The 17,821-nt window shown below is 35.0% G+C and overlaps 1 protein-coding gene across 4 annotated transcripts in view; it reads left to right on the forward strand.

The window, feature by feature from the left end:
* Positions 1-16,066, forward strand: part of LOC138315649 (uncharacterized) — a 44,391-nt gene extending 28,325 nt beyond the window's left edge. For 2 of the 4 annotated variants that reach the window (XM_069256828.1, XM_069256829.1), the window contains 2 exons: positions 12,847-12,912; positions 13,561-16,066. In XM_069256828.1, coding sequence (XP_069112929.1) covers positions 12,910-12,912; positions 13,561-14,781 — 1,224 coding nt within the window. In that variant the 5' untranslated portion in view covers positions 12,847-12,909 and the 3' untranslated portion in view covers positions 14,782-16,066. Of the gene's footprint in view, positions 1-7,874; positions 8,129-11,118; positions 11,360-12,846; positions 12,913-13,560 lie in introns of those variants that run through there. The other 2 variants (XM_069256827.1, XM_069256830.1) reach the window with 2 other exon arrangements.
* Positions 16,067-17,821: the final 1,755 nt, after the last annotated feature.

Here is a 17,821-nt window from a genome sequence, read left to right on the forward strand (position 1 = left end):
GTTTGAAACAATACTACCTGAAATAGTTTCTGGGTATATTAAGGGAGGAATATATCAGAAGGGAATTCTTAAGGAAAAATGCATTTATGAGAAAACTAGATATATGATATTTATTACCATGAGGTCATTATTTTATATTCTACCAACGCTGTATATTACCATATGGACCGAATATATTTTCGTTGAACTTTGATGAAAATATTCATCGAACGTCGTCTTAACCAAGTGACATTTATAGTTTGTTTACTTGTTTGATTACATTTACGCCCTATTAACAGCCAGGATCATGTAAGGATGGCTTCCCATGTAAGCGATGTGTAGCGTGTATGAATTGCGCGGTGCGTGTTTTGGGAGACTGCGTTTCATGTTTTCTTGTATAGTAGAACCACTGAAGCATGCTGCCGACGACACCAAGCAACACCACCAAGTCAAGTTATACTAACAACCAGTCGTCCCAAGCAAATGCATTTAACTAAAATGTCATTTTTATCTTTATAGTAATGATACAATGAGAATCTAGCTGTAATGAAACTCAAGCAATGAAATAAAATATACTTACTAATCCACAAAACCACTAAAAAGTATATAATACAACCTGATATTAATAGTGATATAATTAGAGAAAAACTAACGTTACCCCACACTCAAAGCTTCTGCATATTGTTTACATTTCGCATGGATAAATATTTAAATAATACTACCAGAATATTTTCGGTAATATTATAAGACTCTTTCATATGTGGATATGAAGGATAGGGATATTCTACCCGAGGGTCATAAAATGTAGTAAAACCCGAGACTTGCCGAGGGTTTTGCAACATTTTGTGATCTCGAGGGTAGAATATCCCTATCCTTCATATCCACTTATGAAAGAGTATTTTTCTTTCATATCTCGACGTTTTATTGCAATTTTATAACTATAATATCCCGCCATTTTGAAACAAATTCGAAGAAATCCACGCTGGAAGTCAATTTTCCATACATGAAAAATTATGTCAGATTTTCAACACAAATTTCATTGTGTGCATCTTTGTGAAAAAAATGTTTAAATTTTACCGAGGAAATAGAGATTTTGTTGACGCCGCGACGTCAAGAGGTTTTATTGCTTGGGTTGCCATGCAATACAGCCTCAGGCGACAATAGTGTATTGCCCTGGACCAGCCAGTAATACACCTGTAGGTATGAAAGAAATATTGTATTTCGGTATAACGATGAAAATGCCTTGCCCAATGCTAACAATATGTGAACTACATAGTTATCTATGCATGGGATGGAGGGAAAAATACCACGCTGAGAACTTGCTAACCAGTCATGTTAGAAACCGGTGCCAAGGGAAGATATCTTTAACCTGAACTATTTTGATAAATGCTCACAATTTGTGAACTACATAAATTCGTACCTATTCATCTTTAGGGATGGGAGGGAGGGAAAAAGTCCTCGCCGAGAACTTGCTAGGCAGCCATGCTAGAAACCGATGCCAAGAGCAGATAATTCTAACCACCTTAGGAGCAGCTACTTAGATTACGTTTGACCAAAACACAATTTAATAAATTTTCACCTTGTATGATTTTTTTTATTCAATTAACGTTCTATTAACAGCAAATGTCGTATGAGGACGACTTCCCATGTATAATTGTGTGTCACGTGTTTGACGTGATTCGTGTCTTGGGAGACTGGTAACTCTTAACTCTGCCTTGCAGGGCAATTCACTATGCTACTTGTGAACTGTATTCATATCAAGAATTTTGTAAGAACTACCTGTTCAACCACCCTTCTCTACATGTACGTTTGGAGGTATTAAAGAGATCGCAGAACCAAATTACCCATAGACGGCAATGTTAACGCTTGCCACTGTCCATGTTAAATGGAATTTTCAAGTCTAGTCACCCGTCACTAATTTTGAAGAAGGTCATCTCACATACGTTTAAATAAAAAAAAATCTAACATCTTGCTAAACGTTAATGTGTGTGTGTGTAATTTTCATAAAGGGGCCCTGGGGGGGGGGGAGGGGCCATTCTTTGTTGAATTCCACATCACAAAAGGACCATAATTTTTATAAATTTCCTATATTGATTACAACCCCGTGTCGGAAACAAACTTAACAGAATTTTAAAATATCATTACATTTTTTCCATCTACATTTATTGCCCAACCATTAACATTTGACACTGATGCGACCTGAATACCCAATCAGCGCGCTCCGAAACATTCACCTCTCTATGAAATCTTGAGCCACAGGGTCATTTCCAAAAATCTATTTTGGTTTGATTCTGTGGTCCCAATAGATGTAGACCTGATCATGAAGAGTTGGCCACAATTTACAGAATTAAGGAAGGCTTACTTTGCCTGTGGAAAGGCCATGAACCCTTGATATTATTCTATTACCAATAATATATACAATATTTTATAACATTGTTGTATCAAGCTCCTTCAAGAAGTCTAAAGCAGTACTAAAATGGTTAAACGATATGGTACAAGATAAAATGAAGATTGGTGGTAACAAGTATTTATGTTACCTGTTAATGTAACGAATGATATGAGCTTTAGATGGTGTTATTATAGATTAATACATAAGGAATCCTGTTACATAAGATTCAGATTGTAGATTCTTCTCGTTGTAATAATTAAAACATATGAGCATTTGTTTTCTTAATGTACCTATGTAAGTTTTGATGACAGTTGAGGAATGTTTTACTACTTTTTTAGAAGATTTAATCTTAGAGAATATCATTTGAAAAGTCATATCATTTAAGGCAACTCATATTCCAATACGTGTATCATCACTTATTGAAAAAATGTATTTATTGGTAAAATTTTATAAAACATGTTATATGTCACCTGAGACTTCTATTCTAATCGCCTTTTGTCCGTCGTCGTGCGTCGTCCGTCGTGTGTTTCTAAACAATTTACATTTTCGACTTCTTCTCAAAAACCGCTGAAGCCATTTCAATGAAATTTTGCACAAACCTTCTAAGGCATAAGGCCAATCAAAGATGTGAATTATATTATCCCCTACCCACTGGGGGCTGTGGGAGGGACCAAAAAGGGTAAAGTTAACTAAAATTTTAAAAATATTCTTCTCCACTCACAGATGTGGTAGAATCAAATACTCTTCACAGATAGAAAGGTCTCAAGGCCCTCTACGAAAATTGCGAATTATATTACCATGGGGTCTCAGTTTGCTAAAGTTTATATAGTGAAAACATATTTTGGAGCATTATTTGGTCATTTATAATAGAAAATTAGTCAAATGTTGTTAAAATTATCCCTATGAGATGGCCATTGGGACCTAAGGGGCGGGGCCAAAAGGGGTCAAATAGGCTAAATCTTCAAAAGTCTTTGTCTAAAAACCTGGAATTGGTAGAATCAAATACTTTTCATAGATGGAATGGTCTTAGGGTCCTTTACAAAAATTGTGAATTATATGACCCTTGGGTCTCAGGTTTCCCCCTGGGGAGGGGGTTAAGTTTACTATAGTTTATATATTTAAAACACATTTTGGAGCATTATTTGGTCATTCATAATAGAAAATTAGTCAAATAATGTTGAAATTATCTCTATGAGATGGCCATTGAATCCTATTAACAAATTTACAATGATTTACCCCCAGGGAACTTAGGGGCGGGGCCAAAAGGGGTCAAATAGGCTAAAACTTCCAAAATCTTCTGAAATTCTGGAACTGGTAGAATCAAAATTTTTTCATAGATGAAAGCGTATGACGTCACAGAAGGGACGGTCTACGTTAAGGTATTTTACTAAAATTGTGATTTATATGACCCTGGGGTCTCAGGTTTCCCCCTGGGGAGGTGGTTAAGTTAACTTTAGTTTATATGTGAAAACATATTTTGGAGCATTATTTGGTCATTTATAATAGAAAATAATTCAAATGGTGTTAAAATTATCCCTATAAGATGGCCATTGAGTCATATTAACAAATTTCCCATGATTGACCCCCAGGGACCTTAGAGGCGGGGCCAAAAGGGGTCAAATAGGCTAAGACTTCAAAAGTCTTCTTGTGAAATTCTGGAACTGGTAGAATCAAATACTTTTTACGAATGGAAAGGTCTTAAGGTCCTTTACAAAAATTGTGAATTATATGACCCTGGACTTTCATGTGTCCCCCTGGAAAGGGGATCAAATTTACTATAGTTTATATAGGAAAAATGGTCAAACTGGGTTAAAAATTTTAGCCTGAGATAGCATTTTCATCGTCGTAAATATATCGTTCCTGGACGACTCCCAGAGGCCTTAGGGGCCGGGCCGAAAGGGTCTAATAGGCTAAAACTTCAAAAACCTTCTTCTGAATTCACAGATTTAAAGGAACCAGATACCACTCTTCATAGATTGGAAGGTCTTAAGGCCCTTTTAAAAAAATTGTGAATTTCGTGGCCCTGGGATCTCAAATTTTCCCCTGGGGAGCGGTCAAATTTTCTATAGTTTATATAGGAAAAACAAATTGATGAACATTATTTGCTTTGTTTTCAAAGGAAATTAGTCAACTGGGTTAGAATTATTAGCCTGAGAAAGCATTTTAATATCATATCCATATTGGTCCTGGCTGACCCCCAGGGGCCAGAGGGGCGGGGCCAAAAGGGGTCAAGTTGGCTAACTTTTCAAAAATCTTTCTTCTGAATTTACAGATTCGATGGAACCAAATACTTTTCATAGATTGAAAGGTCTTAAGGCTCTTAACAAAGTGTGTGAATTTCATGGCCCTGTGATCTCAGATTTCCCTCTGGGGAGGAAGTCAAATATACTATAGTTTATATAGGAAAAACACATTAATGAACATTATTTGCTTAGTTTTAATAGGATTTGAGTCAAACTGGGTTAGAATTATTAGCCTGAAATAGCATTTTAACACCATATCCATATTGGTCCTGGCTGACCTCCAGGGACCAGAGGGGCGGGGCAAAAATGGATCAAATGGCAAAAATTTCAAAAACCTTCTTCTGGATTCACAGGTTTGATGGAACCAAATAATCTTCAAAGATTAAAAAGTTAAATTCATAAAATCACTGACACTGACTGACTTCTATTTTGGTTTTGTTGCTTAACATTAGCATAGCCAAGTGGAATTTTTACACTAACTATCAAAATGAAAAACAAAAAATAAAAATTCTAATACAAAGATTCAACTAAAAAGTTTATTCTAATTCGTCAATATTTTTTTTACAGATTTGAACCAACTTTGCAATGCTCTTTCTGTATCAGCACTCAGGTGACCGTCAAGGCCTCTTGGGCCTCTTATTTGAGCTTATGACTGCGAAGGAACTTATTTTATGATATAAATCTGAAAAATGGCTGCAAAGTAAAGAAAACTCAAGATAGATCTATAGATAAATTGGACTATCCCCACATATAGCCCACAATAATTGTGAGAAATCTACCAAAATATATTTCATATATTATTTTTTCTCTCTTTCCGCCTCTAAAAGTCTTCTTAGGGTACAAATTAGACTACCGCGAACAAAAATTTGCATACACACACTGAACAGCTTTGATGGTGCAGTCTTAAAAAATTAGCCTACGGATAAAAAAAATAAAGACACCAATGTAAACGTTATCGACGTCAAAATTACAGACACAAGTTATCCGTAACGTGCCATGACTTTCCACTGAAAGGAAGTAAATCTTATTGAAGTTTAATGTACTACCGCGATGCGTCTTTGTTTATGACCCTCGTACAATTTATGCTCTGTAAAGTATTCTCCTGATATATCTCGTCATGTGTAAACACAACCCAGAATGATATATTTCAGGAGTATCAGAAATAGAGTTTGATGTGATGGAGTTACAACTCAACATAAGGGTATATGCAAAGCAGTTTATGATATGATGAGGGTACACTCTATTTTTTATATATAACTACGCTGGTGTATCAGTCAGATAGATGCGATGTTACAAAAAGCGACCTCATTTCGTACGTTTTGAAAGAACAGAGATTTAAGCCAATAAAAAGCTTGAAATGATAATTGAAATCGAGATAATATGACAATATTCATCACAATTTTAGAAGGTCACTCGAAAACATTGTGCGAATGGATGTCATTAGGAGTTAAGAATTACTCTCGGCAATAAATTGGACAGAAAACAAAAAAACTCAGGGGTATGAATCATTCCTTTTGTTTCCTGAAAGGCCAAATGGTAACTATATGTCGAAAGCAAATTGTAAACTTTTACCCGTTTCATTGAAGAATATCAAATGAGATTAGACTTAACTGAACGATATATCTGGAAAATTACTGGGGTAATGTTTTCTCCTCACACCAGTGCCATGCTTGGATAGGAAAGGAAACAGTTACAGTGCATACGCTAACCAGCGGAAAAAAGTACGTTACCGCTGATTCTAGATCATAAATTATTTCTTCTATTGTTTTGTTTTCATCCCCACTTGTACCTTTTTAATAGTCCACATTTTGATCACGATACATTCTTATTATTACTTCGCTTCATAGAGGATCTGACAACATCTCATTACAGGTCACTTGAAGATATCTTATATATTATATAAAATATTTTATATATGATCCATTGAAAAATCTCATAAAATTGAAATGTCGTTGCTATATAAGATATCTAACATAGGAACTAGATTTCAACAAAGCCCAAAAATTAAGTTTGCCTACCCGAAATATCCTATGAATATCTACTTCTTCTACTCGTTCAACCAGTCACCAGGTTTCGCATGCTTTGCCAGTATCAAGCGATTGGTTGAACGAGACAAAAGTATGCATGTAGATTGGCCGCCATTATATCTATTGTCGATATGTCCGATCCGACAACTAGAGTAACCGAAATAACTGCTTCTGCGTTTTCAATATATCGTTGAATGAATGCAACAAAACACCGCTAGATTCTCCACTTCAGCGCCATCCGCGTCATTTCGAACTATTCTTAAATGTGCACCGAAGTGCTCCGAATGATGCTCGAGGGAGAAATTAGTTCCTGTTTTAAATGCTATGAAATATTATTCTATATAAGATATATTATACACGATATATACGAAAATAAGATATCTTCTTTAATTTCTATATGAGATATCTGATATACTATATAATATATCTTATATAATATATAAGATATCTTAAATAATTTATGTATTATATAAGATATCTTTTATAGCATGTAAGATATCTTATATATATATGAGATATCTTATAAATACATGTATATAAGATATGCTATATAATTATGTAAGATATCTTATATAGTCCGATTAAATACGAGATAAACTTTACTCCTTCAATAAATGTTTAAAATGGCTTGCCATACACGTTCTGTTGACATTAATGCCCTTAGACTTCAGTTAAACTACTTAGTGCCTATTCTCTTTCAGCTAAAAACGTTATTATTCTTCACAGGATGCATGGGCATATAGCTTTGCTGGTTTTTATGGACAATATTACTTCATGCACAAGAAAAGAATCTGCAAGCTCTAAAATACATCTTGTCACCTAGAATTTACTTACAAGATTCTGGAAACAATATCTTAGAGTTACCAATCCAACAGTTCTCCAGAAGTTGATCTTCTATGAAACATAGTGAGAATAAGGGCAAGAAATTCAATCGGATTGAGAAAAGTTCTTTCTTTAATTATTTAAGTTTCAATAGTCTTTCCCGAGAGACGGGACTGATCAAAACTAAATGTGCGTAACTGTTTTTGCTACTTCAATAGGAAAACTATCAACATTTGGGGAGCTCGAATCTAGTAGCCGGATTTACGTATCACACGAATAAGTTGGAAAGGTTTTTTCCAGTGAACTGATACACCTCTTTTTCAATAGGGACGATCAAACCAGCACATTAAAAATATATATTGAAATAGTTTACTCATGGCAGCGATGATTATTGGAGTGAAACATGTGACTATTTATAGATAAACTTTTTTAAAAGGCTACGTTGTACGGTTTGATTTATCCACAAGCAAAATATGTGGTTACCTGGGGTATACTATGAAGATTATTTACACAGAGTCTTGACGATCCGGTTTAAGTATACACACGTAAATAACCCAACAATTATACATGAATATATACGGTTGATTGTTGTGCTACTAGGAAACTGACATGGGCAACAAGACATCTTATCGTCACGTCAAGGACGATTCACGGACGTTAAACCATTGGTAAGTCTATCTCTTAGGCATAAAAAGGTAACATACACTAACCACCAATGACAGATGCTAAGTTGGTGACGTAAATATTGTAAATATTTAAGGGATTTATTATAACTTTGTAATTGAACTATTTTGTATACATACGTGGGTGTATAATTGGTATGCCTGATTTATTTTAAGGTCCTCTTAACAGTAAAGTGTAGAGCAAATAATTTGAGGGGTGTTAAGATATTAAGAGTTGTCTTGGATTGTAAGTGCTTTGTGGATTATATACAGTTGTATGGTACATTTACTTCCTCAAGGAAATCTTGAAGCTTTCATCAGGGCCTACAAACCTAATTGGAACCTCGAGTTATGACTATTGCCATAGATTATCGAAGTTTATGAAATTTCAGCACAACCATGTGCCTTTTATGTACTGTATTGTATAAGGTGTTTATCTAGTGTGTTTTCACGTGTGTCTTTAATACACCCGTGTAGAATAAGAACCTATAAAAGGTAATATCTTACTTTAAGCTTCCTGACAGTCAAAGTATACTAAGAATTAACTATAGAATGTCACAACGTGCATTGAATGATGTTTATTTAAACTTGAATGATTGATTCACAGGTAAAAAGTGTCGTTACCTGGGGTAGGCTGGGAAGAGTATGTACACATATTTGACGACCCGTCCGTAGTATGTACACACGTTTTATTAAAAACAGTTAATTTTATAAATATATATACAAACCACTGGCGTGCTACCAATAACTATCGTGTGCATCTTATTGTTAAATGAAGGACGCTTCGAGGACGTTACACCACTGGTAACTCTCTATTACTGAAGTATAAAGGTATACTATTTTCAGGGGTGTTAGTAAGAGTTGCCTCGAATTACGGTTAAGTGGTACAGTATAAACGCATGTGGGACGTAGAATGATTTGACGTTACTCGAAAGACAGTGGCAAATATATAAAGTTTATTTCCACAAGGAAATCCTTTAGTTTTCATCAGAGCCACAAAGATGATTGATTGATTTTATTAGATAAACGTTCTTTAAACAGCCAGGGTCATTAAAGTACTCGCCGAGAAAATTGAATTACTCGAGAAAAAACATCGACAAACGTTCAGCACCTGGCAACTGTCCCATATGGGATTCGAACCCACAACTGGACGTGAGTGCATGTGTGTTTTCGGACATCTGGTTTTTTTCCAAAAAATAATTTTATTCAAGAACATCTCAACTAAATTGAATCAATTACTGACCGCAAAAAATGAAACATTTAGAAACAAGTCCGAACTTTATCTTGCTTTAGCTACAAATACTAGAATGTCACAACGTGTATTGAATAACGTACACTGTATAAATTAGTTACATGAGATGTGAAGAATGATTACCATGTAAACGCACTGAATAATGAATATGCTTGCTTTTTGCACCAGTTTTGATAAGGATTAAACTATGAGCCTCAATCAAAATCAATACCGGTGAGTTAAACACAAGCATTTTACCTTTTAGTACCACGCATACTTAGTGTGTTTGTTGCTGATATAGTGGCATTCCTAGTCACGCTCTATTGCCTTCAAAAGCCAGAGATGACACAAATAAATTTTCACACCATCCTTTGACTGTGTTTCATACAATAAGCTTCACCTATCAACAAAGTGATGTCGTATCAGCTTCTGCAATGAAAGGTTAAAAATTATCTACATTATCTAAATGTAGTATTGGAGATAGTTCTAATTGTAAATACTCTAACACGAGACAGATCTGATTGTAAATACTCTAACACGAGACAGATATAATTGTAAATACTCTAACACGAGACAGATCTAATTGTAAATACTCTAACACGAGACAGATATAATTGTAAATACTCTTACATGAGACAGATATAATTGTAAATACTCTCACACGAGACAGAGATAATTGTAAATACTCTACCACGAGACAGATATAATTGTAAATACTCTAACACGAGACAGATCTAATTGTAAATACTCTTACACGAGACAGATATAATTGTAAATACTCTACCACGAGACAGATATAATTGTAAATACTTTAACACGAGACAGATATAATTGTGAATACTCTAACACGAGACAGATCTAATTGTAAATACTCTAACACGAGACAGATATAATTGTAAATACTCTACCACGAGACAGATATAATTGTAAATACTCTAACACGAGACAGATATAATTGTAAATACTCTAACACGAGACAGATATAATTGTAAATACTCTACCACGAGACAGATATAATTGTAAATACTCTAACACGAGACAGATATAATTGTAAATACTTTAACACGAGACAGATATAATTGTGAATACTCTACCACGAGACAGAGATAATTGTAAATACTCTACCACGAGACAGATATAATTGTAAATACTCTAACACGAGACAGATATAATTGTAAATACTCTAACACGAGACAGATATAATTGTAAATACTCTAACACGAGACAGATATAATTGTAAATACTCTACCACGAGACAGATATAATTGTAAATACTCTACCACGAGACAGATATAATTGTAAATACTCTAACACGAGACAGATATAATTGTAAATACTCTAACACGAGACAGATATAATTGTAAATACTCTAACACGAGACAGATATAATTGTAAATACTCTACCACGAGACAGATATAATTGTAAATACTCTAACACGAGACAGATATAATTGTAAATACTCTAACACGAGACAGATATAATTGTAAATACTCTACCACGAGACAGATATAATTGTAAATACTCTAACACGAGACAGATATAATTGTAAATACTCTTACAAGATAAGAATGTCACTTAATGTAAGACATCTAGGTCGAATTCATTATCGGTATTATTGATATTGTAAGATAGGGCTATAAAATCATATCTGCTGTCCCTATCGCATGTTCGAAAAAGGTGGCTAAATATATTATCTTATTTTTTCTTGCTCTTCTTCCTAAAGTCTCCCTTGACGCCGTTTCACTTTTTGGCATTCGTTTAATCGTTCGCTTCTGTTAGGAAGACTATGTGTTTTCCCTAACACGCCATAGTCTTCAGAAGCGGTGGTTTCTGCTCGATGGAGGGACGATTGAGTTTCTCGTTGTCAGTATAATGTGGCTGAGTGAATTTGTTTGTTCTGTTTCAAAGCACGAACATACTGCACTCTCCCAAAAAAAACCCACATGACTTCAAGACCACAACACATGTAACACAAGAGACCCAGGAGGCCTGTATCGCTCACCTGGTTTGTAATGTCAAGTCATGTTCTGAATACAGGTTCATTGTTTCTTTTCTGAAGGAATGTGAATATGTACCTCTTATTACCCTTTTGGGCCCCGCCCCTCCTGCCCCGGGGGGGTGGTCAGAGCCAAAATTTATACAAGTTCTGTTCCCCTTCCCCCAAGGATGTCTGTGGCCAAATTTGGTTACAATCCTTGTGGAACTCTAGGACAAGTAGCGATTTATAGGATTTACCTGTATTACCCCTTATTGGGCCCCGCCCTTCCTGCCTCCGGGGGGTCAGAGCCAAAATTTATACAAGTTCTGTTCCCCTTCCCCCAAGGATGCTTGTGGCCAAATTTGGTTACAATCCATGTAGAACTCTAGGACAAGTAGCGATTTATAGGATTTACCTCTATTACCCCTATAGGGCCCCGCTCCTCCTACCCCGGGGGGTCAGAGCCAAAATTTATACAAATTTTGTTCCCCTTCCCCCAAGGATATTTGTGGCCAAATTTGGTTACAATCCATGCAGAACTCTAGGACAAGTAGCGATTTATAGGATTTACCTCTATTACCCCTATTGGGCCCCGCCCCTCCTGGCCCTGGGAGTTCAGAGCCAAAATTTATACAAATTCTGTCCCCCTTCACCCAAGTTTGTTTGTGGCCAAATTTGGTCACAATCCATGCGGAACTCTATGACTAGTAGCGATTTAAATTAAATGTTGACGGACGGACGGACGGACGACGACGGACGCCGCGCCATGACATAAGCTCACCGGCCCTTCGGGCCAGGTGAGCTAAAAATTAGTTAATATTTAGTATGAAACACGTAGTACACTTGATATGGCACATATGGGAAAGGAAAACAAACAATAAATTGATTGGTATAGACCTTTGATCGGCAGTAGCAGGAGGGTAGGCTAGCCAAAATAGGTACAGCTTATCAGATTGTTTTGCTTCTTCTAAGATTAATATTTCATTCTCTTTTTCTGTACCCGGGATGTGATGTTTGACAATCAAACACGCATCTATCCAGTGGTTATGGATGGTCGCTTTTGGTAGAACGTTATGCTAATTAAAATGAATACAAACACGACAATATCATTCTCACCGAAGGGGCAGGCGTTAGTGCTGCAATATTACGCCACCTGAATATAACAGTCCCTTTACATTTAAACAACATACTATTTCGTACAATTTTATTTTATGTTTTATCCCTTTATTTCGACAAACAGGAGACGGTGATTTCGTTACATATTGACGTGACAAAAAGGGTTACCTGATATATTGACATAAATAGCAAAGTACTAATATATTTGTATGATGTTGACCATCTTACTTAAAGAGATAAAACGTAAAATTTATCAGCACAACCAAAAGAGAACGCGTATTTTTTGCTTTTCGTGACACTCCGTATTAACATTTAACACATTTAAAATATGTTTGTTTATTTTGTTGTACTATTACATTCACACGTAAGTAGTCATTGTGATATGTTAATGTTTTCAGATACAGCCAGAAGTGCATTTGTAGCGCTACCTCATCTCAAGTTTGAAGCAACAGTTTATAAACATGGTAAGTTTGATGGATGAAACCAAAGGAGAACATAAAAAACATGATCAGGTCTAATTAAAAATAATTTAAAATAATTTTCTGAAATGCTTATTAGCTTTTTACGATATTCCTGGAGAGGAAAATCAATACACCACTGTCCCCTGTACACACATATTCATTTGACATTAAGCATATTATATACACATTCTTAACACACATATAATACTGACTATACTAATTTCATGTAACATACACATACAATTACATCTGTTACTTTAAAGGTACATATTATAGCGGTAATCTTATTTTGACGCTAGAAATGTTTATAGGATTGCACTAATTGCAATTTCTTTGTATCGTTTATAATATATATAGTCATTATGGCGATTCCGTCAATTTATCATTGTGCTAACGTGCTCAAGCTAACATTTGATTGCACTAAGTACGTTTATAGGATATCATTACACTCACAACTTTGCACAAATCATTACAATTAACATAATTGATAAGATTAAAAAAAGCTTAATTTTATTTTTGTGCTGTAAATTACTGCTTATTTTTGTAACGATTCATTAATACTACACTTAGATATGTTATTGATGATTCGTTCTGTTGTGAATGTATACCAAATATTGAATATCTAATTAAATGTGTTCTTTTGTTTTTTAGATTCCCCGAAGACTACGGTCAACGAAGTGCGGAATTATAATCGTGACGATAGTGATGATGTATATTTATTTCAGGACTGACACATTTTTCCAAAAGAAAAATATTAGACTTTCGTCGCTAAAAGAGGATGTCAAAAATAATCATAATGACAAACCTTCGGATTACGACATGCGTACAAAACCTCAGGCTAACCCTATACTCGCAAGAAACTCGACAATGGATAAACCATGGTCACTTTATGGTAAAGAGACAGAAATTCGTTTTCCGAAAAATCGTCCTCTAAACGGGTATCTTGTGTATGACTGTAGCAAACGACATCCTGGGCTATGTGGTGGATGGTCAGACAGAATATCAGGCATGCTCAGTACATTTGGTGTCGCCATCATATCGCGACGTCATTTTAAAATAAATCATGACAAACCTTGCGCATTTGAAAACCTCCTGGAACCCAACAAATATGATTGGAAATTGGACGAATCTAAAATACCAAGCAATGCTAAGTTCATGTATTTGATCGACAATAACTCGTACAATCTTAGGGAAAACTCTGTAAAAACTAATCTTGAAAACTATTTTACTGATGACGTCACAATGATACGGATGAATTGGGATATGACACGTGACTTTAGAATGCGACCTAATATTCAAGAAGATTTCCCGTGGGTTACAAAACTCCAATATGCTGATATTTACTCCGGGTTGTATCACTACCTTTTCAAGCCCGGTAAAACAGTCTTAGAAAAGTTTGACGGCATCCAGAAACGACGTAAACATGAACTATTAGCATGTTCTCATGCACGTGCGGGAGATATTGGTAACGCTCCAAGAAATTTTACAAAAATCTGGAATTTTTTATCGAAATTGAATCGTTCAAAATATGATATTTTCATTGCATCCGACCAACAATATGTTCGAGATGCCGGCATTAAGTACCTCCAAGGTTATAACATCATAACTACGGAAGGCCAGTTGGGGAATATGGATCATGGTCGTGGCGGATGTGACGTGTTTACGACAAGTATGATAGATTTCTACACTTTAACGACGTGTGACTTGTTAGTTATTACAAACAGTGGCTTTAGTATAATGTCGGCCTATGTAAGGCAGACCCCTGATAACCTGTACTGTATGGGTGACAGTGACGTATTCCCATGTTCACGGAATGTATTAGAGGATGTGTACCCGGGTAATATGCTTGCCCCCCCTCTGAAGTTGCACTGAAGATGGCTGCATGCATGAACCGTCATTGAGAACAGTCACAAGTTTATTCTATACTTGTACAAACTAGTTTAGGATATGCCAAGTTTGTTTGGTTTTCTTTTGAAAACTTTTGCATTTGTTTTCCCACATACATAATAGTACAGAGACCGATTACAAAAGACATTACTTTCACACTCAATGTCTCACTCTAAATGACCAGTGCTTTCTGGTTAATATAGTGTTTTTAATATTTCAATTTGCCTTGTCATCAGCGGGCGTCTTTTTATATTTAATTATTTATAATGATATGAAGACTACCCGGTTTTATGATAATAATGATAATAATAACAGTTAGTGATAATGTTTTCATTATATCTACTAGTTCCATGTAGCTCGATATCATTTATGCGATGAAGTACTAGCAAAGATACTAGCTAGTTTAGCTACATTTATATTTATTGATCTGCAAATAAATTTGATAATAGTCTCCACTTACGGTTGAATATAGTCATTTTACCTTTACATGCAGAGGAAAACTTTTTTAGAATTCTAATGATTTTTATATATTTAACACTTTATATATACTACAAGGAAGCATCTGGTGTGTGCGGCCTGTTCAATTTGTTTTCAAACTTATAAGAGTGACTTGATTTGCCTTTTGCTTGGTTTTTTTCGTGTTTATGAACAAGACGGTAGCAAAACAGAAATGTGTATCTAGTAAACACATATTGTTCCTCGTATAAAACAGCTAATTTCTATTCGCAAAATGACATGGTGTTTTCCAGATAGCGTCATAATGGTCATGCATTAGATCAAAACGACCTGAACAAACCATAGTTATACCAATAAACTTTTTCATCACATGGTTTCGTCATACAACCAGATTCTATGCAAAAGAGATACATTTTTATAGGGAAATCTTCTTTTGTACAGCTTCTATATAGCATTATATGACTCAAAAGTTACGTGTTTTTTATGTCATATTATTTTATGTATCTAAAGGAAATAGGTTTATACCATATATGAATCTTAGATTAATGTGACGTTTTTATCACTTTTTAAAATGTTTTAAAAGTTGTACCGATGCTGATGTTCGTTTGGGCCTAAATGACCCTTGATGTGGATGGGTCGTTACATAAAAAACCCATTATGTTTCTTTTCAGAAAATAAACGTTTTCCCATCTTGTCATCGTATCAACTCAATATTTTATCATTTCATCAACATTGTGCACGAGTTTTCTCATGTGCTGTAGCCAAAACTATTTTATCCCATGGAATCTTTTATAATATCATCATTTGAAATCTGTGTGTTTAGTTCTTGTGTTTTTTGTGCTTATATTCTGTCTGGATCATTCATACTTCATGACTTGTAGTTAGGTCCAAAATGACCTGAGTTGTCGATTGTCGTAGATGAGAGGTTGAGGTATCAACATGTTGCGTCATATGGCCATGTGATTTTAAAGTTATAGAGTAAATGACAATAATAAAACTTACAATATATCAACAATACACAATATTATTAACCTGCCAGCTTTATATCTATCCCTATCAGTCTGACCGTAGCTTTATATACGCGCTGAAAAATATCTCAGCATGGCATTATGGTTCCTCAAAATCATACAATTCCATAATATATAACAAAGTCACAAATTACAATAATGAAATCACAAAACCTTCAAAAAACCATTACAATCAATGTTAACAAAATAGAATAATACTACCCCATCCATTCATCAACTCCAGAAGTTGGTATGTGTGAATTATATGCTTATCTCTGGAAATGTTTACCAAATATGACATGTTATTCAACGTATTATCAGCAGAGATTTCGCTCTTAATTAACATAGTATATTTCTGATATATTTATCTGAGAAAACAGACATTTGCATTTAGAAAACATGTATGTTGTGCAATATAATCAATCAATGGCAGAAGGGCAATAAAAAAAATCATGAGCTAGATAAAAGGTGCAAATTTATGAATAACTTTCAATACAAAAAAAGTTCAGATATATCTATTATTCAAATGTCTAAATCAAGAGTTCCGTTTCTTTTCATTTCGGTGACAGTTCAAATTTCTGTAGATCTAGAGTTGAGGATGGGTTTTAAAATGTCGGACTGGAACCGTGTATCTTCTTAAAGTGAAAAGTCAACAATAGACAAACTCAAACACACAAGTCAATCAAAGTGAATCCTGTTAGGCGTATGACAACATCTGGCTGTGACTAGTGCACATGATCCGAAGCCGATCAAGGAAATTTTAGTAAATGTCTGAACATCCAATCTGGCATGGCATTATTACTATAGAGATCCAGTAATAACAATCACACAAATTCTGGCAGAAAACAGGAATCCCTTTCCTCTGGTAAACTAAATTATTTCACAATGTTGGTGACGTCATCAACAAAAGTCATCAAGGAAATATTATTTATAAAATATTCATTAAAGTGCGACTTCAAAATCGGATTTCCAATAAAAAAATCTTCTATATATTCATTATTCAACAATGTCAATGGCAAAATAGCAAAACAATGTTGTCGGCACACAAAGGAAGTTCCCGCCAAAAAGCACATGGCTAATGTCTGGATGTCTGGCCGGCGAGCCATGACCGACGAGTAAAACTCGCCGGCCACACAGGCAAAACACAGATAAAAAGTTACATTATATTCGTATTACAGCAACAAACAGGATTTGGATTCTCCACCATGTCGTAGATGAGAGGTTGAGAACTCGCTCTACATTTTAGTAATAGAAACAAGAAAACACGTCTTTCCAGTTCCACGTCTTTTTATCTACTCCCCAATTATGTCTTTAGAATTATGTCTTTTTTCAGAAAACACTAAAATGGTGTATACCTATGCCATTGGCTGAATATAAATCGCAATAAGTAAAATTTCAATGGAACAAAGTGAACATATCGGAACTGCTGACCAGTCACCACTGCTGTGGACAGTAATACCAGAAACATATATACATAGAGATTGGCAACTCCACCATTTTTACGATCAGCAGATGTACCTCTGTATGTCCCTAGGGTTTTTAGATAAACTCTTAAATAGTTA

This window comes from Argopecten irradians, chromosome 2 (assembly GCF_041381155.1).
Source record: "Argopecten irradians isolate NY chromosome 2, Ai_NY, whole genome shotgun sequence".
NCBI classification, from domain to species: Eukaryota; Metazoa; Mollusca; class Bivalvia; order Pectinida; family Pectinidae; genus Argopecten; species Argopecten irradians.